Genomic DNA, 24933 nt, shown 5'->3' with positions numbered 1-24933 from the left:
AGGCACTATGCAACAATGCGCAGTAAGTACCAGTAATATGGTATTCTCTGCGTTACCAATGTATTTCAATACGGTCCACAAACTTACAAAATACATGCGGTTTAAAACAGTGGCAAATAACATACATTTCAACACCGCTATATAACTTTAAATAATCAGGGACGGCAAAAGTCACATGACGTTATTGAGTATCACGTGACTCTTTAAAAACAAACCAGTACGGAGTACGAGCGGTTGTCGGCAAGATTTACAACACGGTCTGACGGCAGAGCGTTTGAAGCATGAAATAGACGAAAGCAGGAAAGGCAAAAAGGTGAGCTTCACATTGCGCCCCGCGTTCTAAATAGAATGCTACATAACATTGTCAAGTAATATACATTAGAAGTGCAACAGTTACAGGCACGCTCTGCTCGATTACTAGATAATGCAAAGCTGGCTACATCAATGCATGGCGTGACTATGTGGTTTTATGCGAGCCCTGTCACCACCGTTGAGCACGTTTCATTTGTCATTCTGTTTTCCTAAAAGAGGACATAATATCGGTGCGCAACAGAAGCAATATGAAAAAGATGTTCGACATTCTACATCTTTTTTAAACAATACTTACTCAATATTGCAGAGTAGATGAATGCTTTTAGAGATGTATTAAAGAGCTTTTAAATTAATACAATACACAAAAACAGTTAAACCAAGATTGTTGCCTTTTTAACAGGCACCAATAAAGAAATCCCCATTGGTGTGACGTCTTGAATAGCTCACCTTTCCGTCGTTAATCCCTATTAGAGTGAGACCGGCGCAGAAGAGACAACTATAAATTCCGTAAATTTCCTTTCTGTTAATAAGACACACGTATGCAAATTATGGAATCACAAAGGGATAACTAATAAGTCCACTTTTCACATGCAGGTAGAACATTCCAAACTGGAGAACTTTCTACTGCAATTTTCAGCAGTTAAGCCATATCTCAGCCAATGGACGAATGCCTATCCCGAGAGGACTAAGACTGAACCAGGAGACACTACTATATACGTGCCTCTGTCGTAAGTTCTACGCCACTCAGATAACTTAATCTACTCGAAATGATGTAACCATATTTACTAGTTTATTCTCCTCATTTATGTAGGAAGCCGTGACACTGGTTGCCAAATCATTGCTACAGCCAGTAGTCCAAGCTCAGAAGTCCAAATCATAGTTTATGGACCACAGGTGGGTGCAGTGTTAATGTGCAGGATAGTATGCACTGGCCATCACCTTACAAACAGCCAAAATGGGGGAGCACAATCTCTTTGTAGACCAATATATGTATATTTATGTTCTTAGATTTGTCAATCAATGTTAATGGGGAACGAAAATGATCTTCTAGAAGTAACCACTGTCCTGAAGATGGCCCAATACCTATTTTACTGGCCACCGCTGACATAGGTGGTACACCCGTAAGGGCCGAAACACATGTCGACTAATAAAGGAAAACTAAATTCTTTTTCCTATGTCATGTATGCATATTCATAATACCTGTTATGCTGGAAGAAAATTTAAGCTATAGAACCCCGTTTTTGTAATAGGATCATGTTGGTTGAATGGTATGATTGATGATCATTAGAAGAAAATGTTTGTAATGTTTTTGTAATATGTTTTTACGACAAATTATTAAAGAGATTTATGATTTGCAAAATTGCATCTAGCTTCAATAATTGCCCCATTAAGGTGTTCACCCTGTCAACTATTTAAACGGGGCTCTCCACCCGAACCTGTGTGATCTACAGGACCTCTAGAGAGGGGTAGTCAATCTGTAATGTACTTTTTCTCCTTTAGACTCTCCCTTTAGACTCTCCCTTCCAACAGATTTGACCCCCCAAAACAAAAATTAGGGAGTACCCAATAATGTATTCCTTGCCATCACACTAAGGGCATAGTGGCCCACGGGAGAGCTGAAGGGGATGCTGGTAAGGTGAGAATGTTCTGACAAACCTTGTAAAGAAGGACCAGGCTGCAGTGTTCACAACTGTGCTTGTTATTTTCTATTTTTGTTAATTAGTGTTTGTGCCTAGTGTAACAAAAACATACTTTCAGCAGCACTACTAACCAAACAGTGTCCTGTACACAAAATTACAAAGAGAAGTGGGCACCGCCAGAAAAGATAAAATAATGAATTGGTATATATAGTTATAATTTATGTGTAAGCACACTACAGTAAGTGGCAGTTGCACAAAAGGTAAACAACTAAACTGAAAGGAAAGCCAAGGACCACTTTCTTGGTGCTGCGTGCTCACAAGATGGTGTATAAAACTATTGAACATTTTAATAGTGTCTTTGAAATATATAAATAAAGTTCCATTCCTTATAGACGCACATGGCGTCATCATACTACATTTCGAGACAAGCAGGGGAAATGGTCGCTCTATTCCCATCTTGATTGCTCAAACCTGGAACGAGATGCCAGAAAACATCTTGTTTTTAGGAAAAGTTTGAAAAGTAGACTATTTACATAGGCAGGGTCTCCCGTTTTTTTTTTTGTTTTTTTTTCTTCATCTCATGGTTCATGTTGTCTTTGTTTCTGTGTAGTGCCCGCATGCCTAAGGGCTTTGGCGCATAATAAACAAATAGAAATAGAAACGGGAAAATAGAGACTCATGCTCACTGAGAAAATACATCATTGATTTTAATACGAGTGAGACCACTTCACAGAAGGACAGACAGAGATGGAACAATGCATTCATTTTCAAAGTCCAACAGACTTTTCACCAGGTGGTACAGAGTGAAATGATTGCCGAAGATAAACCTACGTGATAGTTATTTCTTAAAGCAAAGAAAAGGAAAAAAAGAGAATTTTATTTTCAGTCGCTGAGGAACATTATGCATAGAAGGCCCACCTTAAGACTGTCTCTGCCTAACTCTGAAAACATATTACATTCAACAGTTACATGTGAAGAAGATTTGATTTCTTAAAAGGCAATTCTCAGCTACAAACGTGGACTGTTTTCAGCCCTTGTGTTCCCTGCTTCCCGGAGGTTTTGTAGTAATTGTAGATAAGATAGCAATTCCAGGCCTGCATTCCATGAATACTCTTCCTTGATATGATATATGATATGATGTAGTATGGCATTTATAACATGCCTACACACAAGTGTTTCAAGACGCGACAAGGCAAGGGAGGGGAAACAGAGGGAGGACAAGAACTGACGATCTTACTGGGCCTAGTGACATTCATATCGCGCAAGTGCAGGGGAGTGGGGAAGGGAGAAGTGCGCAAGGGTGTGGGAGTGTGGACAAGTGCAGTACAAGGAAAACAGGAAAAAAAAACAAGTAGTGCAGCCAACGGGTGGCAAGTGCGAGTGTTGGGAGGGCAGACAACAAGTGTCAGATAAGTGCCGAGAGGGGACTGTAGGGTTACAGATACAAACCAAAAGTGTGGGGGGTGGCGAGAGGCAGTGCGGGTATGCAGCTGGACATTCAGGGACCTTCAGCCAATAAAAGCTAAAGTGTTCCTTTTTTCTCCGCTTCGAGAATAAACTATCCTCGGGAGGGCTTGCTCTTCCCCCTTCAAACTAGCCTGCTAGGGTGAAGATCTCGGACAGTGTTAACAAGAGTGGCATCTCAGAATGTGTGACCAATCTTAGGCAGAAACCTGTGCAGTTCCCTCTGGGACCACTGCAAAAGATTTAGGACTACAGGTGTTTGGCAGTAAACCCACTTGGTAGCAGTCTGTACCACACAGATTCACTTGGTAGCTGTGGCTGAGCAGTCAGACTTCCCTCAAGAAGAGTTAGGCAGTATACAGAGTATTCACAATAGGTCAAGAGCACACAATAGAACAAGTAAACACTGACCAGGGCTTGGTGTAAAAGAGATATAATTATTTATTTAAAACCACATCTAGAAAAACACACAGGCACTAATAGTAAGCAATTCAAAAACACGGTCACTAAAAGATATACACTCCCTTAAAAGAATATTAGACAAGTCTTAAGTAAAGCCCCACTTATTTTCAGACAGCGGTGAGCGCTTAAAGTAGATGGCACTCTAATAGTTTGTTTTAAAAAGGGAGAGAAAAGCAGATAACAAATTGAAACAGATCCCAACACTTTTTCAAGAACACAACAAGGGAGGAAGGCAAAGTAAAACCGTGAAGTAGTTCAAGAGGCCGGATCCACTTTCAGAGGATCCAAACAAAATGTGTCCAAGGTCACACGGTTGCAGTGCACAACAGTCTTGTAAAGATTCAAAACGGAGTTGGACCACAGAAAGGGACCAGTTAGAGGGTCAAGGCAGCCAGCCCAATCCAGAAGGTTAAGGAGTTATTATTACCTTGTAGCAATCTTTAGAAAGGGAGGCCTGGCGGACACGGTACCTTAAAGTGGTGAGAACGCTCCAGCTGGGGCAGTTGTTCCTGGCAGCGGGTACAAGTCGGTGCTTCATCCGGGGGAAGAGAGGATCTCGTCGTGGAGGAAGACAGGAGTCCGTTGCACTGCCAGGGAAGAAACCAGCCGCAGAGTTTCTCAGGTACAAGGAGCGGTCCGGTGATTTGCAGTTCAGTGGTGAGTGGCTATCCGGCTGGCGGGGTGCTTGGCACAGGCAGTTTGACCACAAACCGGGCTGGGGTGCGAAGAAAGAAAGGAAAACTGGTTGTGCCCACCAGTCAGGGGAAGAAGCCTCTCCAGCCGGGAGATCTTCTCTGTCGTCGGGAAGTGGTGAGTCGGTTCTGCAGGGCTCCACTGGTGGTGTCGTTGTGGTAGGTCGGCTCAGCTTCTCCCTCGTCAGATTTTCAGGTCCTGTGGCGACTTCTGAAGTTCCAGTCCCCGAAGCCCTGCTTTTATGCAGAAAACCCCCATTCACTCAGCCTAGCTGTCACTCAAACATGCTAAGTGGTGAGCCGGCCGGCTCACCACTTGGGACAATCACAAAAGAGTGCGACCTGAGTTACCAGGGTAACTCGGTCCAGGGTGCCTAAACCCCCTCCCACACCACCTGTGGTACCCAGACAGAGTGGCACCACTTTTGGAGGCTGCTGTGGAGAAGCCCGCCAAAAAAGTGGAACAAAGGGCTCGACTTGGGTTGGAGTCACAGAAGAGAACACAAACGCCATTTTAGAATCGAGTCTTGGCAAAAAATACCAACCGGAGAATTAATATTAATTAAATAAACCGGCGGTATGTTCGAGGCTATGAGAATTAAATAATTAAAGTTGGTAGCCTCGAACAATGGGAAAATCCCATAGGAAAATATTTGCGGTCGAATATAAAAAGTAGTTTCCACTGCCACCAGCCAAAACTCGATCAGGGGGGACGTGCCCCCTCGACTAACAGACCCTGGGGCAATCGAATTGCCCTGACCAGTACGTCCACAATATGATGGTTTGTACTGGTTTCTGTTAATAATCTGGGACTAGTAAAGCCAAGACTTTACATGCCCTGGGAGACAGTAGTCAGTCCCAGGGTATGGAGTCTATGGTGGGGTGTCACTATGACACCCCTGTGTTACTGCACGGAGGGTGCTGTGTAACACACATAGGAAAAAACACATGAGACCCTATGGAGTAAAGGACCCCATAGCCCATAAAACACATTACCAGTCAAAGGAATACCATTAATCATGTCCAAGAGTGGGAGGAAAAGAGTCTCACTCTTGGCAGGAGGAAAAAACAAACTCCAGAAATCCAGCAAAGCTGCTGGGGGACTCACTAGGTTAGGAAATGCAGCCTAAAGAGAGAATTCTCCCTAACACTCGCCCCCCCCCCCCCAGACTAAGGGACAGGAGGATTTAATCCACTCCTGGATGAACCTCATACCTCTAGTCGATGACATACATCCTAGAGAGTCCTTCAGCATTTTGATGGTGACACCCTGACCTGTGCTCAATGGTGAAATCAAACCCTTGAAGGCAGATTGACCAGCTCAATAGTTTTGGATTTTCCCTTTTCATTTGCATTAACCATCTCAAGGGTTGGTGGTCAGTCTGAATGACAAAAGTAGATCCATACAAGTATGGTCTAAACTTCTTCAGTGCCCACACAATAGCAAAGCATTCTCTTTCGATTGTTGCCCACCTTGTCTCAGGATCCTCCCGCTTTCGGCTGATGAAGCAAATGGGGTGCTCCCTACCTTTCCCATCCAGTTGACTGAGGACTGCACCTATTCCTACATTGGAAGCATCTGTTTGCACAATTAAAGTTTGGTGGTAGTCAGGAGCTCTGAGTACTGGGGCTTGGCAAAGAGCCTTTTCCAGGGTTTCAAAGGCCTGATTGCATTCCTTATTCCATCTAACCTTTTTAGGGAATTTAGGAGAGGAGATGACATTCAGTGGAGAAGCTATGGACCCATAGTTCTCAATGAAATTCCTGTAATACCCAGTGAGACCTAAGAAGGCTCTCACCTGGGTCTGAGTAGTAGGTGTTGTCCAATTTTGCACAGCTTCATTCTTACTGGGCAAAGGCCTTATTTCTCCACCTCCTACCTCATGTCCAAGGTAGACCACTTTACTCTGTCCAATCTGGCATTTACTTGCCTTTATGGTCAGATTGGCCTTTCCAAGAGCCTGCAAAACATATCTTAGGTGGTCCACATGTTCCTCCCAGGAATTGCTGAACACTGCTATGTCATCCAAGTATGCCATGCAGAAGTCCTCCATCCCATTCAGAACCTGGTTTACCATCCTTTGAAACGTAGCAGGTGCATTTTTCAATCCAAAAGGCATAACCTTAAACTGGTATAAGCCAACTGGGGTAGAAAATGCAGTTTTCTCCTTGGCATGGTCTGTCAGGGTTATTTGCCAATAGCCTGAAGTCAAGTCAAATGTGCTGAGGAACTTGGCTGTACCAAGTCTATCCACCAACTCATCTGTCCTTGGCAAAGGGTGAGCATCAGTCTTGGTGACTGCATTAAGAGCTCTGTAGTCCACACAGAATCTGATTTATTTAGATCCTGCCTTTGGTACTAACACAACTGGGCTAGACCATGGACTAGTAGAGGGCTCTATTATCCCGAGATCAAGCATCTTGTTGACCTCACCTTTGATATGGGTTCTTACATTTTCTGACATTCGATATCCTCTGCTTTTGACTGGCAGACAGTCACCAGTGAGTATATCATGCTGTCCCCAAGGGGTCAAGCCTGGTGAAAGTGAGAACAGAGAGGCAAACTGATTCAACATAGATTTGCACTCTTCTTGTTGCTCAGGTGTCAGATTTGAAGAGAGATTTACTCCTTCAATCATTTCGTCCAAAGGTAAGCCTCTGAGGAGATCAAGAAGAGCTTCACTCTCTTCTTCTTCCTCTGATGATGCTAGAAGCAAAGCTCCTACATCAGGTCTGGAGACATACGCTTTTAGTCTGTTGGTGTGGAAGACTGTTGGAGCCTCCTTGGGGTTGCCCAAGTCCACCAGATAGTTGACCTCTCCAAGTTTACCCACAACTTTGAAGGGTCCCATCCATTTGTCTTGCAAGGCCCTCTGCCTTGTTGGAATCATAACGAGAACTAGCTGGTCTTGAGTAAACTCAACCATGTTAGCCTTTTGGTCATGCCAGTGCTTGACCAGTGCTTGTCCAGCTTTCAAGTTATCACTTGCTTCTGCCATCATTTGTGACATTCTCCTTCGGAGACCTATCACATAGTCACTCACTCTCACTGGCTTGGGGGAAGGAGCACTCTCCAGCCCCTCCTTGATCAGGGTCAATGGACCTCTGACCGGATGACCATAGAGAAGTTCAAAGGGAGAGTAACCTACTCCCTCCTGAGGATCTTCTCTATAAGCAAAGAGAAGGCATGCAGTAGAAGGTCCCACTTTCTTTTAAGGGAGTCCTCTAAAGCACCTATCATGCTCTTCATGGTTCTGTTGAACCTTTCAACCAGCCCATTTGTCTGAGGGTGGTATGCGGTTGAGAACTTGTAAGTAACTCTGCAGGTTTTCCACATGGCTTTCATGTAGTGGGAAATACAATTTGACCCCCTGTCAGAGATTACTTCCTTAGGAAACCCAACCCTGGTAAAAATACCAAGGAGGGCCTTCGCCACAGCCGGAGCGGTGACAGTCCTCATAGCAATTGCCTCAGGGTACCTAGTAGCATGGTCTAATACAACAAGTATAAACCTGTTGCCTGAGGAAGTTGGAGGATCAAGGGAACCAACAATGTCAATCCCTACTCTCTCAAATGGGACTCCCACAACTGGGAGAGGCACTAAAGGTGCCATATTCTTGGAGCCAACCTTACCAGAAGTCTGGCAGGTGTGGCAGCTCCTACAGTATTTATCTACTTCGGCCCCCATCTTTGGCCAATAGAAGTAGAGTGAGAGCCTTTCCTTAGTCTTCTTGAAACTCAAGTGACCAGCCAAAGGAATCTCATGGGCTAACTGCAAGAACTGTGGTCTGTTCTCTTGGGGTACTACAAGTCGTTTGGTACCGCAGCCCAGGAGAGAGACTTGCATTCAAGGAGTGAAACTCTTCGCTCACATGCAGGGGACTCACCCAGTCATCCACGCAAACTTTGGAGCCCTCATAAATGGGAGACAGAGACAGAGAGTTTGAATCCGGGAACATGGGTTGGAGAGATCTTAACAAAGACACTTTTGTGGGAAGACACCTGTAATGTTGCTGCTGGATGGCTAACAAGTTTGATTCTTGTTCCTACCTGTCAGTGATCATATCCAGTAAGCCATTTAATTTAGAAAGCCATGCTCTCTGCAGGCAGACCTAATGATAGGTGGGCATTCTTTTCACATAAACTAATGGTAGGCATTATATGCACAGAAAATGAAAGGCTGGCTTTGTGGGTCACAGTAACTGAGGCGGAGCGTTTTATGTACATTAATGAAGGGACAGGTCTTCTTTGTCACAGTTACTTATGTACGGGTATCCCATGTATATTAATCGAGTGCCAATCGTGCCTTACAAAGTAAATACTGAACAGACATTCAGTAATGTACGGGGAGGCATCATATGCATGGATATCAGTGGCCAGGCATTCTTTGGCACTGCAACATACGGTCAAGCATTGCATGCACAGTAACAGATGGGGAAGCATAGATGCCACTTTGCCAGATAATCAAACAAGTCATGAATGATAGCTGGCTGGCAGGCATTATGCACACCTAGGCCCTACACCCCTTCCTATCTGCCAGCCACTTTCATTCAAGCTGTCGCTAGCACCTACCTCCATGATTGGCATGCACATTGTTAACCGCCCTACTGGCCCACCCACCACATTTGAAGATGACGTCACACAACTACTCATGACTAACTTAAAAAACAACTCTAAAGTCATGGCATTAGGGGATTTCAACCTCAGCTACGCCGGCCCGCTCAACAAAGACACCACATCCTTGGACAGTACCACTGCTGCCCTTAACTTCACCCAAAAAATTGTGAAGCCTACGCACACCCATGGGCACATACTTCACTGGTCACTTGATCACAACTATAACATAACCATCCTCACCAACACTTCTTGTGTCTGGTCGGATCCCCATGTCATCACATTCACCATCACATCCCCTGACAAGGCCCCGCCCCCTCCCATCTGCCGCCCCACGTCTCCACTCACGGTACCTGCAATCTCACCAGAGATTCTATCCAGCCACCGCTTGAAAAAGCACCCACCCCCATCAGAATTCTTCGACTTTGACAGCCTAGTCAACCACTACAATGCCACCCTCAATACAGCCATTGGCAAACTGGCCTGCTCAAAGCACAAATCCCCAAGAGAGCCACACACACTAACTGCTCGTTCACCCCTGAGCTCCTCCCTCTGCAGGCTGAAAAACGCTCCAGCGAATGCACCTTGTGCCTATGCCAGACGGATGCCAACAAATCCTGCTTCCCCACATACGTCAGAACCTATAAACAAGCTATCTTAAAGGCCAAAGCATCTTTCTACAGCACCCAAATCACTAATCCTAAATCCAACTCCTGCAAACTATTTACCATCCTATGGGAACTTGAACTCCCCATCCTGCCCCCTTCTAAGGTCACCAAGAACAATACCTGGTACAATGAGGTCCAGAAAGCTCTCCTGGATATAAAAGCTAATTTACAAAATAAAATCCAGCTCAAATTAACCACCATCAACACCACCCCCAGACCACCATCAGCGCTCACCCAGACCAGCAGGCCTCTCCCCTCTTCAGGTTACACCCCTTCACGATGCCAGAAAGAGCCTTAAACCATTCAGGTGCAAAGCAGACATGTGCCCGGCACTCCTCATCAAAGAGTGCACTGAACTATGTGAGGAACCTGAGGAAGTATGCACTTCATTTCTCCCTGGATCCTCCTCTGTGGTGGTTAGGGAAAGGTCATCTCTTTTGGATCCCGTTCGGGGGGGTGGATATGCGAGGGAGGATCACTTGGGTGGAGTGAACTTGGGGAGTGGCGAAGAGGATGTCCTTGGGTGAGACATGGTATCCCCCATTCCCTTTTCAGAATGAAACTTTTATCCCTCAAGCTTTTGTAAGCTATTGTCAGCCCTTTCCCTATTCCTCCCTCCAAAATGTCCCCCAGAAATTCCACTTTAACGAGGAAGAGATCAACTAGGAGGACACATCCTCATTTGGGGGGTAAGATAAACACCTATCCCCCTTACATTGCTAATGCAGGCACATAGCAGTCAATTACCAAGACGAGGAGGAGACAACACAGAGTTATGCACAATTTCTTTAATTCAAACCTCCCCAAACACCACTCTGGTACTGAGACGAAGAAGGGGGCTATGGAGGATTTAAGAGGAAACAGCCAGGCATGTCCAGTTAATGAGTGTTACCATGGTCATGCAATTGGATGGAATGACCCACACCTGTGGTCATTTAACAATCCCAATGGAATAAAATGCGGGCTGCGCAGCACAAGGAGGAGAAAGAAGCGAGCTGGATCAAAACAGACTGGAGAGAGGCAGAAGGGAGATAGAGGAGCGGGAGACAAGGGTGTCGAGAGCTGTGTTGAGCAGGAGAGAAGGAAGCTGTTGCTGAGGCCGGCTTCAAGAGGGTCTGGGAGTGCTGCAAGACCTCCTTGTCGGGTGCACACAGCAGGAGCTGTTGGGCGCCAAAGCACTCCAGTCACTGCTGGCCTACACGAGAGCAAGCAGTACTCTCTATGGCCTCCACGAGAGAAGAGCAGAGTCATTGGAAGTCGGAAAGCAGAGCTGAGAACAAAATGAAGCTGACGGGAGCTGCTGTATATAACATGTGGGTGAAAACTGGGCAACACTTATACTGGGGCGCTCTGGGAACCTGAAGCAAGCAAAGCTGAAACAACTGCCTTTAAATATCAAACAAACTGAAAATTGTTACAAACGCTTTTGAATATTGAAGCAGGTGATTTTGAATACTCCACGAATTGAAAGACATGATAAGCATTTCTGAATGCTGCACAGAGCAAAAGCAAGTTATGAGCATTTCTGAATGGAAATAAAGCAAGCTGATGCAAGTGGCAGATACCACATAATGGATTGTTTGAGACACAAGTGTTGGCAAAGCCAAGAGAATCCAAAGAAGGGTATGGGAGGAGAAACAAGTACTGATAAAAGCTCAAAGTATTCAAGGAACTACTGGTTAAGAGGGAACCTGTATTGGCAAGAGCCAGAAGAATACAGAAAGTGCTGGCCAACCAAGCCATGGTAACGTGCTGGAAGAGTGTAATACGGATGAAAGGAACACACTTCACTGTCAAAGGAAAGCAGCAGACATTTGTTGATGGAAAGCAGACAAGAAAGGGTATTGGTTGTGTGACCTGTAATGGGTGGACAGTGTGCTCCAACAACAGCGCCTAGATCGAGTACCCCCTTTATGGAAAAAAACAATGAATGTATCCACAAAGAAGCTTGTGTTTTGCAACAGTCGCTTAATTGATGTTGAAGTCAAGAAACAGAACTATTTATGTGAAGCAATGAAAAGTAGTTATGACAAAAGAGAAGGGTAGTGTCCAAAGGAACTGTGTCCTTTTTTAAAAGCTGGAAGATTTGAACTCTCAGGGAAGGAAAACTGATACCTTGTGAACTGTTTTGAAATTGGGCAAGGGGAAACTGATTACAAGTCAAGAACTGGAAGAAGATCAGGACTTTATTCTGAACACTATTCATTTTGATGCTGACATCCCCACACACTATATGCAGTTCGTTATGAGGGCAAGTATGGGTTTTGGACACAGACTGAATTTTGATTTGCCCTTCCACACATTGACTATCCTTAGTTTTATTAAGGTAGGGAAATCCCACTTTAGCATAGGGCACGTTAGACCTTACTCCATCCTGACATTTAATTTAATCAAACTTAGTGAGTTAAAACTTGAACTTATTGTCTGTGTCTACTTTATTATTCCTTCACATCTCCTAGTGCCTCAAGTGACAGATATCATCAATGCATCATTTACATCTTGCTCCATCTCACATTTGCTGAAAGCATCATGCATCTCACCCCTCCTCAAGAAGCTTTCGCTTGACCCTTCCATCCCCACCAACAATCAGTCCATCACTACAGACCCTTTTCTCCTGAAGATCATAGATTGTGCCACCTACCTCCAAATGAAACAACTTCTTGAGCATCACCAAATCTTAAACCTGCGTCAATATGGCTTCCGGCCCAGCCACAGAACCGGGTCGGCACTCTTGGACCTCAAGAACGAGCTGGATGACACCAAAGACTCTGACAACCTCTCTCTTCTCATGCTTTTGGACCTGTCTGCAGATTTTGACTTGGTAGCCCACTCTATCCTCTGCCACCGTTTAACCACCACTGACCTCTGTAGAGGAGCATGTAGACACCTTCTCCCTGGTCTTTGCCCCTTAGCACCGTCCTATTGGAATGGCAGATGTAGAGCCACAATTGGGAACTCATGCACGAATACTTGCAACAATCCTGTACCACATCGAGTATATTATTGATTTATTTATTGAATATGTAAAGCGCACTACCACCCATGGGCATCGAGGCGCTGGTGCAAGAAGATATCTTAGTTACAGGAAATAGGCTTAGCTCATGGTTACAGGGAACGATTGCCTGACGGGTGCAGTAATGCATATACATAGGTGATTGTGTATGAGAGACGATATGCACTCGGGCAACCACGTAGAGTGTACCCAAAAGCTGACATAATGGAGGAAAGTTACCAAGAAGGATGCTCATTGCCGAGCTGTCGAAATGCAGCCATGAACCGAATGGATGTACGTTGAAGCAAAGTCTGACGACCGTGAAAGTATTTCATAAAGACCTATGCTGAAACGATATGAAAATACTTAAAGATGACGATGTAACTGAAGAACCAATAGAAACATGTATTAAATGCTACAGTAACCATGAACACGAAGAAGAATGACGTGACTCATTGGTCAATAACTGTAACTACAATGTAACGCAAGGTAGAAAGAACATAGAAGCCTGCTTATAAGAGGTATATATTCAATGTTTAGGATGACCATTAGAAGAAGATGTTGAAATTGACACATTTGTGGTCAAAGACAAAGAGCTCGCAAACAAGGGCTATTCATTAGGCTTGAAGCCAACTTAATTGTTTGCCTACACTCCCTTGAAGGTTCCGAAACAGTGCAGACTGGAAAGGTCAAACTTCAAACAGAGGGCATTGGCATGAGGCCTACCGATGTGAGAGGGGTGGACTAATTGGGAAAACTAGGGGAGAGCTGACTTATCTCCAAGCACATGGGTTTTGTTTCTATGCACGTGCTGCTAGCGAGCCGAATGTCCAAGGCTGGATGTGGGTTGTCAACCAATCAGAAAAGCCTGCCATGCACTTTTTCATACAATGTTGCAAGTATTATTCTGCTGCCATATTCATTGTTGTAATCAGTGTGCTATATACGTAGAAGGGGAAGCCAATGAGATATTAACCCATATATAATTTTATATGTAGACATGTTCCCCTAAAATAAACATATCCCTTGTTAGGTTTTTGTAATATGCCACGTAGTATGACATCATAGATGACACATCTAGCATTAAACTAAGTATAATCGAAAATACATTCCTGAATGAATCTAGTTGATGAATCCACCCTGCTTTCCTTCATTGAGATTAAAGCCGTATTTTAACATCTTCTTTGAGTGTGTCTGGTTATGTGGTCTAAGACATTTTATTGGTAATTCCATCTAGCACAAAGATGCTTCAAGGTTCTAGAACATGCCTCCTTCTCTGCAAATGCTACTAAATGGGTTGAATCCTTCCTGACCAACTGCACATCTTAAGTATTTGCAGACACTCATCCAACCCAACAGCCATCAACTGTGTAGTGCCCCAAGCATCCTGTTTCTCACCCACTCTATACAACATTTATAGGAAACCCCTTTTTGATCTCCTGAACTTGCTCAATATCAAATATACAAACTATGCCAACAACACACAGATTCTCAACCCCTCGTGGGAGACCATGGCTTGAACTTCCAAAACATCAATGCCATTGATGAAACTATCCAAGCATGGATGGCCACCCACTGGTTTTGTCATAATGATGAGAAAACCGAACTCCTTCTTGTTGGCAACCCATCTCCCCTCACCAAATTCAGCCCAAACTAAAAGCTGTTTACTATTGATAGTCACCCTATCCATGTTTTACCATCTGTCAAGATGATTGGATCCATGTCGATGCCACACTAACCCTATCCCGGCATGTCAACGCCATTGTCTCCTCGGCTGACTATGTGATCAAATGGATGAAGCATGCTGACCCTTCTTTTCAACCGACATCTGCATGAAAATTGCCAGAGCTATTATCAGTGCATAACTGGACTACTGTAATGCCCGCTTGGGAGGCACATCAGAGCAAAATTTAAACTAACTACAGAAAATTTAGAACAATTTTCTGCGAGTCGTGTTGGGGCTCAACAAACGTCATCACTTTAGCACAGCCATGAGAGCAGCGCACTGGCTCCCAGTCGGAGAACTGATCAAATTAAAGATCCTCACCATCGCCTACCTCTGCATTGACAACAACGTCTGTAAAGGCTGTCCATGCCAGCCACAACGAGACAAACTTGGTTATGTAAGGATAATGTAGGTGTAGGGACACTGTATATAGGGGCAGTAAGTGAGCCATGACATTACATTCAGGGGAGGCAGCAAACAGTGGCAAAGGAGATTCATGTGGGGAATACGGACACCGAATGGTTAGTGCACATTACAAAAGGAAATCCACATTCTTGCAGTAACCATGTGTTTAAAATGCTAAGAATTCACTGTAAACAGGTCAGCAGTCCGGTTTGCACTGCATACATACTAATCTAAACTAACCCATTAACACCCTTCCCATTAATTTATAACATGTATTTAACAAAGCAGTTCAAAGCAGACCCAGTTGACAGATTAAAATTGAAGTGGTGTTTGCAATGGAATTAAAATGTGCAGGCAGATTTTACTGGCTGCGTTTTCATTACCCAAACTGCGAGGAAGAAGCAATGTTGAAGACACTATTGTATGCTGCAGGAAGCAATTGTTACAAACATCTTTGGGAGGTTATTTTCTAAGGGAAGAAATGCTGACCAGCTTGGGTGATGTTTATACGTCAGGAAAAGAGGCAGGTTTTAGTGAGATTGCATAGCATCTAAATTCAGGAGACAGAAGGGGTGTGGGCCAGAATAGCAGACAGATGAGAAGAGTCGAGTTGTGCAGTGCAGAGGGAAAAAGGTTTTCCTGGCAGGAGTGCAGAGGCTCTCTGAAGACTGAGCTAATGGGCGGTAGACATGGGGGGGAAACTGAAGCTTTGACAGACGAGCTGTGTCCTTCGTGTGGACGGCTGGGCTTTGCAGAGTTTGTGATACTCCCGTGTGCTGATAATACAGTTCAGAGGGGTCCGGAGATAACAGTTCAAGAATCTCCTGGGAGTGAAAGATGAATATATTTGTGAAGTGAGGAGTATGTACGTATGAATGGGTTTATTTTTATGGTCAGTCAGGATCAACTGGTTATTTTTATGAAAAATGCCTTTTTAGCACTTGAAGGAGATACAGATTTGAAAGTGAAAAAGGAGGAAAAAAGACTTGGCTTGCTGTCGTGTTTTCCTTTTGTTTTCTCTCTTAGACTGTGTCTCCTGCCAATTGTGTCGGAACACACGTTCTGTGGTAAAATAAGTACTGTGGATATGTATTCATGAATACAAACTGGCTATGCAATCTAATGTAGAGGTTCTATTTTGTATTAATGCTTATAATGCACCATATGTTCTCTGAAATAGATTCAAATAATAGTTCATATAAAAAGAAACATTTTTAAAACTGAAACAGTGGGGTTGCATTTTCTGTGTATAAATGTATTCAATGACAAAGAGGGTGTGTGGTTACAGGGAAGAGCCCCAGTGTGTCAATGGAGTTGATACATTTTACCACAGGTGGTAAAACATGAGATACATTTTGGTGTTCATAGTAAGCAAGTTTAAAAGCGTATGATGCATGTGTGACTGGTGAATCTTTCACAATACAAAATGCTTTATGAATTGGCTAATAGAGCATAGCCCTGCATCGTAGATAAGTTGCTGGCGGACAAGTGTAATAAGTTCAGTGATTTCTGCTTTAGGGAGGACCCGAGGTGGAATACAGACATCAATGTATGTCTGAGGGGAGCATTGCCTCTCTAGGTAAGGCATTACCACTATAACAAAATACCACTACTTTACCACAGTAACACAATACCACTAAAATATGTGTATCCCCTCCAGACAAAGTCTCTAACATCTTTTGGTGTCTTGGCCTGTGGGAAGGAAGGAACCTTACAGCAGTCACTGGGTGTGGCAAGAGTGTTCGGCAGAGCCATTTGGTGCACTTAAAAAGGGGAACTAATTCTGGGAGATGGTAGTGTGGCGCTGCACGCAGTGTCATTATGTCCCAAATTGAAGCACATTTTTCTGAGCTGGTGAACTACCTGGAGGCAAATGCAGTTTTATGGCAGGACCGCATATCTGGAGAGGTGCAAAAAGAGTAATTGCATGATATTTTGGAAGACAGCAGCATGGTATAGGTCTGCCTATTAAGACCTTTCAGGGCATCAGACAAAAATGCTGAAAAAGATTGCATAATAAGATTGTGTGCAAAGCTTTGGTTTCTCTTAAATCGGTCTTTAAGGCTACAGGGGAATGCTTCTGAGGTGATTAATGAATTGCAGATCAGCTTGGATGAGGCAAGTGAGCAAATAAAGTGTTTAAAATCGGAATTAGAGCAAACTAACATAGAGATGCAGTATAAATCTAGCGAAATGGACAAACAGCTATCTCAGAAAAAAAGGCAGTTTGATGAGAGTGAACAGGAACTGATGCAACTAAAAGGGGTCATAGACACAATAAGGCAAGACAAGGATGACACCTAGGGAACAGTATAGGCAGTACTTTCACCTAACACTTGATTCTGCAACTGCTAGTGTCATTCAAAGCCTTAATGAACAAGAAAACCCGTCATGGGCAGACTTTGAGAAAGAGGTCAGACATCATTTCTAACGTTGCCAGTCAATGCAAGACGCCAATAAAGCAGCGTATACCATGACAGCAAAGCCAGATACGTCCCCTCGCCAGTTCCTCTAAGAATTACAAAGAGCATTTTCCTGTTTTGATGTATCTTTTAGCCCTAATTATGCAGAATTTAAGACTGCATACTTTTATGGTCTCCAAAAAACATTCTTTCACAGTTAATTTGTGAATTTGACAGAGAAAAATCCTTAGTGGATTGTTGAACAGGGAACTAAACTATATGAGATCATCTATTGTCAGAGGGAGGAAGGCCCTAGGAATAGGGAAGTAAAATCAAAATCTAAAAATTCTACACCATCGGTAATGGAGATAAAATCTGCAAAAAGGCCTCTTTGATCAGCCCAGACTCAGGCAAGGAACAATGTGACACCTAATTAAAGGGGCAGGCCACCCAAAACCCTGTATTTCAGTCACATGATGCATGCAATAGAGAGAATTACATTAGTCCCAGATATTGGGTGATAATCCTAGGGTAGGGTTCCAGCTGAAAATGTCAGGCATGACTAACAATCCAAATCAAAATCAAAGGGACAATGGCCCATATAAGAGACTGGGGGCACAGAGCAGGTTTGACCCTAATACAATGATATATGGCCATCAAGAAAGGTCACGATATGTGGATAGATCAATTGAAAATGGAAATCAGCACATGGGGCAGTGCCCCCAAATGAAAGACAAAATATGAATTATGTCCTGTGTCATTATAACCAATCACTACCACCAGTCGACCACAAAGAATGGTCATGCCGCATTCTCCACCACCTATGGCCCATGAATTCAGAAACAACCCAAATAGAAATCAATCTCCAGAGAGATACCAAAATAGGCCCAATCAGGGTGACTTCAACAAATATCAGCCTAGGCCGCAGAGAGAGGAATCCAGGCACATGGTCAGATTTCAAAGCCTTGAGGCCCAAGTTAAAATGTTGTCTGAGCAAATAGGAAAACTCTGTGCAGTCCAAAGACAGCAGCCAAGTGAAGGTGCAGAATGCCATAGGAGTGAGCTTGTGCGTTCTGACAACAAGTGACTATGTAATAGCCACTGCAATGATAAAAATACAAAAGCCCATGAATCATCTTTATGTAATGGTCCTGAATTGTTTGCTGATGCTGATAAAAAATGAAAATACCCAATAGTGAGGGTGAAACAAGTGGTACTCACACACAAAAAAAAGGAGTGTGGTTCAATTTAGAGTTGAATCAGACTATCGAAGTGTGTGCAGATGAAGAACAGAAAGAGGAATATAAACAAGAAAAGCCTAAAGAACAGAGAGACAGATATAAAAAGGACATTATATGTGAAGATAAAACACCTAATGAAGAGGTAGAGTCAGTTGTTAAAATATTCCCCCTTCTTAGTCAGAATACTTATGAAGTCCAGACAGGAAAAATGGTTGTTCAAAAGGAGGGTGCAGGCCAGTCACCTGAGGAGTATTTTGAGCCAAACATACTTCAGGAGACCGAAAACACAGGCACTATGCGAAATGCAAAAAGGTGTTCTGAGCCAGAAAATGACAGGCTACCACGTGATCTTTGTGAAAATGTTCAGTCACAAAACTGCAGTGTAAACACTGATAGTCCAAGGTCAGAGGGGCAGACAGTAGCTACACTCCAAATAGGTTCTGAACATGGAAAAATAGACAGATTCCCAAAATGGGGAAAAAAATCATTAGATGAGATTAGACTTGTGCTTGGCCAGTTGCAGAAGGCGGCAGCCAAGGTGTTTTTACAGAAAGCACAATGGTGTAAAAAGAAAGTGAACTTCTTACGTCCTGAGGTGACTGCAAATGGGTTGAATCCACAAAAGAAAAAGGTGGAGGCAATACAGAAGTTGAAAGATCCTACTAATTTGAAAGGATTGAAGAATTTATTAGGGATGACAGGCTATATCAGGAAGTTTATTGAAGATTATGCAGAGATTTCACAACCTTTAACCAGATTATTAAAGCAGGGTGTACCCTGGAAGTAGGAAAAGGGACAGTGTGAAGCGGTGGCTAGGCTGAAAGAATGCCTCATGAAGGCACCATGTTTGGCATATCCGATAAAGAACCAGGATTTCTTTGTAGGAATAGGGTTCACTGACCAGTGTATGTCAGCAGTGTTATCTCAAAGGCATGATTTCAATAACAAAACTATTGCATATGCTAGCAAGGCGTTATCTCATGTTGAAACTAAATTTGGTGAATGTGAAAAAGCATTCCTAACCACTGTTTGGGCATTGCAGCATTTCCATCCCATCATTCAAGGTGAAAGAGTAATTATTGAAACAAATCACCAACCCCTACAGTTTCTGCAAAGTAAAAGAATTGGGTCAGGGAATTTGGCACAGTCCAGAATTATTTCCTGGACGTTGGCATTGCAGGGGTTCCATGTGGAAGTAAAATATGGACAAAATAAGAAGAGCCCAATTGCCCAAGGGTTAGTGGGTCTGCATGATTGTGCAGGTGAATGTACACCCAATGAAGCAGAAATAGAATCCAATTTGAACACTCGCCACACAGCTTTCAATGAGGATGTATCTAGGGATTTACTGACTGTGTATGTAGATGGGTGTGCATACCATGCAGAAAATAACACAGAAAAAGAACTGGTAGCAGGAAGAGGAAATATCTGGTTTAAATGTGACAATATCCCGAGAGTGAGCATGAGGATTGGGTCTAGAAGTAGTCAAGTAGCAAAGTTAGCTGCCATTTACAAAGCAGTGGGTACCGCAGTTGAAAGTTGAATAGTTTTAGTGACTGATTCTGATTATTCGTGAAACAGTTTTGTAGAATATTTACCTAGTTGGAAGGCAAAAGGTATGCTCACATATAACAACAAACCTCTTAAACAATGGAAGATGATTCAAGCCATTGATAAACTTGTGTCAGAAAACGATTTAATAATACATTGCAGAAAAATCGGAGGCCTTTTAAATACGCCAGGTGAGGACAAGATGAGGAATGACAAAGTAGATCAGTTAGCCAAAATTGGAGCTGTAATGGGAGATTTGTTTCCCATTGAACACCTACTTTGTAAAATGCAGGTAGATGCGATCATGCGCTCCAGATATTCAAAAGAAGTTGAACAACCTGTAGTGCAATGGAGTTCTGATACCCCAGATCAGGGCCTTATCAAAGCGCAAAAGGAAGACCCAATTTTAGGCATATTTTATAATCACTCGGTAGTTCCAGAACAAAATCCTCTGACTGAAAATGATTGTAAAGGGAAAGAAGAATTGAGTACATTGCTGAAGAACAAAAAGAGAATTAGGTTACAAGATGGATTAATGATTAGAGAATCTGTGACAGGTCAAATCCAATGGGTGGTGCCCTTGTCATTTCGGGGACTGATGTTACATCATGCACATGATGCAATAACTGCAGGACACAGGGGTTCACAAAAAACTTTGAAAATATTAAAAGATTACTCTTATTGGCCATATATGTCCCAAGATGTTGAACTATACACCAGAGAGTGTCTAGTATGTGCGCCATTTCATCCTGCATCACCCATGCATAGAGCCCTATTAATGAAAAGAGGTTTGACCCTTCCATGGTCTGCTCTGCAAATCGACTATGTCAGGCCTGTAAAAAGATCAGCCGAGGAAATAAATATTTATTAACGGTGGTTTGTCTAATGTCCAAATGGGTGGAATGCATTCCCACACCGAATTGCAGTGCACAAACAGCAGCCACGCTACTGGTAAATCATATTTTTTTAGATTTGGGTTATCCCAAAGGAAAGAGTCAAACTGGAGAAGTCATTTCACTAGTGCATTCATGACCAAAGTTTGGCAAATATTGGATGTGAAAAGGAAACTACACATCTCATATTGGCCTTCTTCTTCCGGTGGGGTGGAGAGAAGCAACAGGTCTATTGTGGACATATTAAAGAAATTTGTGGCTGAGGAAGGTTCTAGTTGGGACCTTCGGCTACCCTTAGTATTGATGGCTATTAGAGACCCCCGCTAAATCAACAAATCTCCGTCCTCATGAAATACTGGCAAGGAGAAAGATGGTGTTGCCACAACATTTATTGTACAGGACCCATTAGCAAACACTTTTAAATGCCTCCACAATTCACAAATATGTGAAAGAGTTGAGGAAGCCTTTACAACATGCATTTGCGTTTGTGCAGCAGAATCTGGAGAAGGCTGCTAATAGTGCAAAAACATATTATGAAAGGAAAGCATGCGTAAGGGAATAAAAGGTGGGAGATCAAGTGTACAAGTTTAATTTTGGGAAGAGTAAGCATAAAAACTCTGTTTCTTGCAGCATGGCAAGGACCATTTAGAATAGTAGACAATATCTCCCCTGTAGTATATAGGATAGTTAAAAAGGGGGGTGAGGTGGCAGTGGAACAGTTTTATTTGTAAATAAAATCAAACCTTTCCACCCGAGACATGAGGTGAAAAGATTTGAGCAAGTTGAGGCCAGTTGAAAAAAAATAATGAGTATGGAGTGAGAATTGGGCTAACCGGAGAGTCAAGGTAAGCTTTGCTGTAAATGGGAAATGATAAGGGGTACTGATATAAAGAAATATGATTTGTTTAATGTACATTTCTGAAATTATTTTGAGTACATGATGAGAGATGCATGTTTTAAATTGTATAATGATAAATTCATTTTCAGGTGTTCCAGTGTGGCAAATTAATATCCAGGGAGCCACCATAGTAATAATGATAACTCAATTGTATTCAGATATTCCAGCATAAGAGGGATAGAAAAATGTGTTGTGATATGTACTTCATTTGTTTTTTTTGTTTTTTTTTACTTTAGATAACTAATTCCTTGCCCCGGCAGAGCGGATTCTTGGATCGCTGGTCACTTGGAGGATGCCATGGGATTGGAGGCCCCGGTAAAGCCCCCATACTGAGAGAAGAGGGTGAAGATAAGGAGCCCGAGATGCCATAAAGATGACGCCTTTGGACGAGATCCCATGGTGTGCTGGACTAGAGGAGTTCTGCTGATGACAGCGTTATGTGCAGTTGTAGTGCAAAACTAATGGACAGGACATTCCGGAGATGTGATCCATTATGTTCTGGCTACCGGGGATCAAAAAGATATAGGGGCTCATTACACGGAAGGCGGTATTGATTTAACGTTACCGGTAACAGAATACCGGTAACGTTAAATCCCCATGCGGATTACGACCCGGCTCACCGCCATTAGCGGCACCGTTAAGTACGGTGCCACTAATAGCGGGCAGGCCGCGTGCGCGCGACCCTCCATCCCGTAAATTACGCCATGCCGCTATTAGCACAGCATCACCAGGCTGGTGGACATGCCAATAGCGGCATGGTAAAGCCCCCCAAACACCTTACCGCCATGGTGCTAATACCGGCATCGCGAACCACCCGTTAAGTGAACTGAGAAGTGTTCCCACCTGCCACAGGTGGACACAATCAGCACAGGTGGAGGCAATGGAGACTGTGGCAGCTCAAAAGGAGCACACAACACCCCTTCCCACACCAAGATGGTTCCAATACTGGCAGCATTACATGGCCTGGAGGACCTGATTGCAGCGCAGCTGCTCCAACAACAGGCAGCACAAAGGAGACGCAGGAGGAGGAGGAGGGCAAGACAGGCACAGCAAGCACCACCAAGGCACTTAATCATACCACAGAGGCACCCACCAATCCCCAGGATCAGAGCCAGTCCATTCAAGCTAACCCCTGAGCAGATACACACCCTGTACCGTCTGGACCGGGATACCATCACCAGCATCGTGGACATGATACACGATGACATTGTGAGCCTCATAGACATCAGAACTGCCATCCCCCCGCTACTGAAGGTGGTGAGTGTGCTCCACTTCCTGGCCACAGGCACCTACCAGCATACAGTGGGACAGATGCATGGCATCTCACAACCAGTATTCTCCCGCACGCTGAACCAGGTACTCGATGCCCTCCTGAAGCATGCACCCGAACTGATAACCATGCCACGGACTGCGCAGGAGATTGCAAACACAAAAGTTGGATTCTATTCACTGGCAGGCATGCCAAGTTGCATCGGGGCCATCAACTGTACCCATGTGGAATTGGTGGTCGCACATCACAATGAAGTAGTCTACCGAAACAGGAAGCAATTCCACTCCATCAATGTCCAAAAGGTATGTGACGCCAACAAGATAATCACTCATTGCTGTGCCCGATTTCCTGGATCAACCCATGATTCTATGGTCCTGCGGAACTCAATTATCCCACGCTACATGGAGCGCACAACGTTCGTGGCTACTTGGTGAGTAGCAGGGCAAGCACATGGCAGTGTGATTGGGGGGGAGAGATACATACTCCAACTGGGTGTGCTTTGGGGGGGGGGAGAGATACATACTCCAACTGGGTGTGTTTTGGGTGGGGAGAGATAATACTCAAAATGGGTGTAGCTTGTCGTCCGCCGGACAAATGCACATACAGATGTACGCCAATGTCCATCTGGGAAGGCCGCAACGTACTTGAGATGAACCGACATGCAGGTATAAGCTACACAACATAGATAACAATCCAGGTCTAGAAACATTAAACATCCATCCACATACACATTGCACAACATTCCACGCCACAAAATATTACATTTTACACATGCCATCAAGAGAGCCATCCTGAATTAGTCCACCCCAACATCAAATATGCAATGTGCCCCATAATGCATGCAAATGGATCAACCCTAGCCATAGCATTTCACCACGCACCTATACCACCACTGAAGCGATGCCTCTCTGCATGGCAACATCAATGTTGGTATGGCAGTACACCAGCAGTGCAGAACTACATCTGCCTGGCCCCAGGGACACCAGAGACCTTGCCTCACCCAGGACATGTCAATTACTGCTGGAGGCATTGATGGGGCATGTCCACTTGCAGGGTGTAGCTCCCCCTTGCACATTGCTGTCACACAGACCATCTGCATGTATGCTGTCAATTGTGTACGTGAATCACAATGCAATGCCAATTTGTGTCATTTGAACAGGCCGTTCGTGAGGAGAACAGTGCAGGACCCTGTTCCCTCCCCCATACAGGTGATGCGTGCTATCCCCTGAAGAGCTGGCTCCTCACACCTGTGCCGAACCCACAGAACAGGCACAAGGAGGAATACAACCGTGCACATACCCGGACCCGCATCGTGATCGAGCAGACCTTTGGCCTTTTGAAGTCAGGTTTTAGGTGCATTAGCAGGTCTGGTGGCGCTCTCCTGTATGGACATGAGAAGGTGTCCAAGATCACCATGGCATGTGTCATGTTGCACAATATGTGTATCAGACGGAATGTGCCGCTGCCCCCTGACGTTGAAATAGAAGCACCTGATGAGGATGATGATGAGGACGGAGGTGAAGGGGATGCAGGTCTTGCAAGAGGGGATGGGCAGGAGGGACGTGCTGTGAGACAGCATCTGATCAACCAAATATTCTGAGGAATATGTTTTCATACTGTCACATGGATATTGTTAGTAATGCACTGGTGTATGTTTGTGAGCACGCAATGGACCCTGTTGCCAATAAAGTACACAGACACAA

General features: G+C 44.0%; 1 protein-coding gene across 2 annotated transcripts; it reads left to right on the top strand.

Moving 5' to 3' along the window:
• The first annotated feature begins 207 nt into the window (after positions 1–207).
• On the top strand, positions 208–24933 carry LOC138472706 (putative nuclease HARBI1). Of its 2 annotated transcripts, XM_069611014.1 has the most exons (4): positions 221–313; positions 907–1040; positions 22197–23660; positions 24390–24933. In XM_069611014.1, the coding sequence occupies exons 3-4, from the start codon at positions 22894–22896 to the stop codon at positions 24457–24459; spliced, it is 837 nt and encodes a 278-aa protein (XP_069467115.1). In that variant the 5' UTR covers positions 221–313; positions 907–1040; positions 22197–22893; the 3' UTR covers positions 24460–24933. The 2 variants fall into 2 exon arrangements, with proteins under 2 accessions (XP_069467114.1, XP_069467115.1); XM_069611013.1 differs by lacking the exon at positions 907–1040 and having other exon boundaries at positions 208–313.

The sequence above is a fragment of the Ambystoma mexicanum genome, chromosome 8, assembly GCF_040938575.1.
Source record: "Ambystoma mexicanum isolate Mex_15411 chromosome 8, UKY_AmexF1_1, whole genome shotgun sequence".
Taxonomy (NCBI): domain Eukaryota; kingdom Metazoa; phylum Chordata; class Amphibia; order Caudata; family Ambystomatidae; genus Ambystoma; species Ambystoma mexicanum.
The sequence above is the reverse complement of the archived record's forward strand: the minus strand, read 5'-3'. Positions and strand labels throughout refer to the sequence as shown.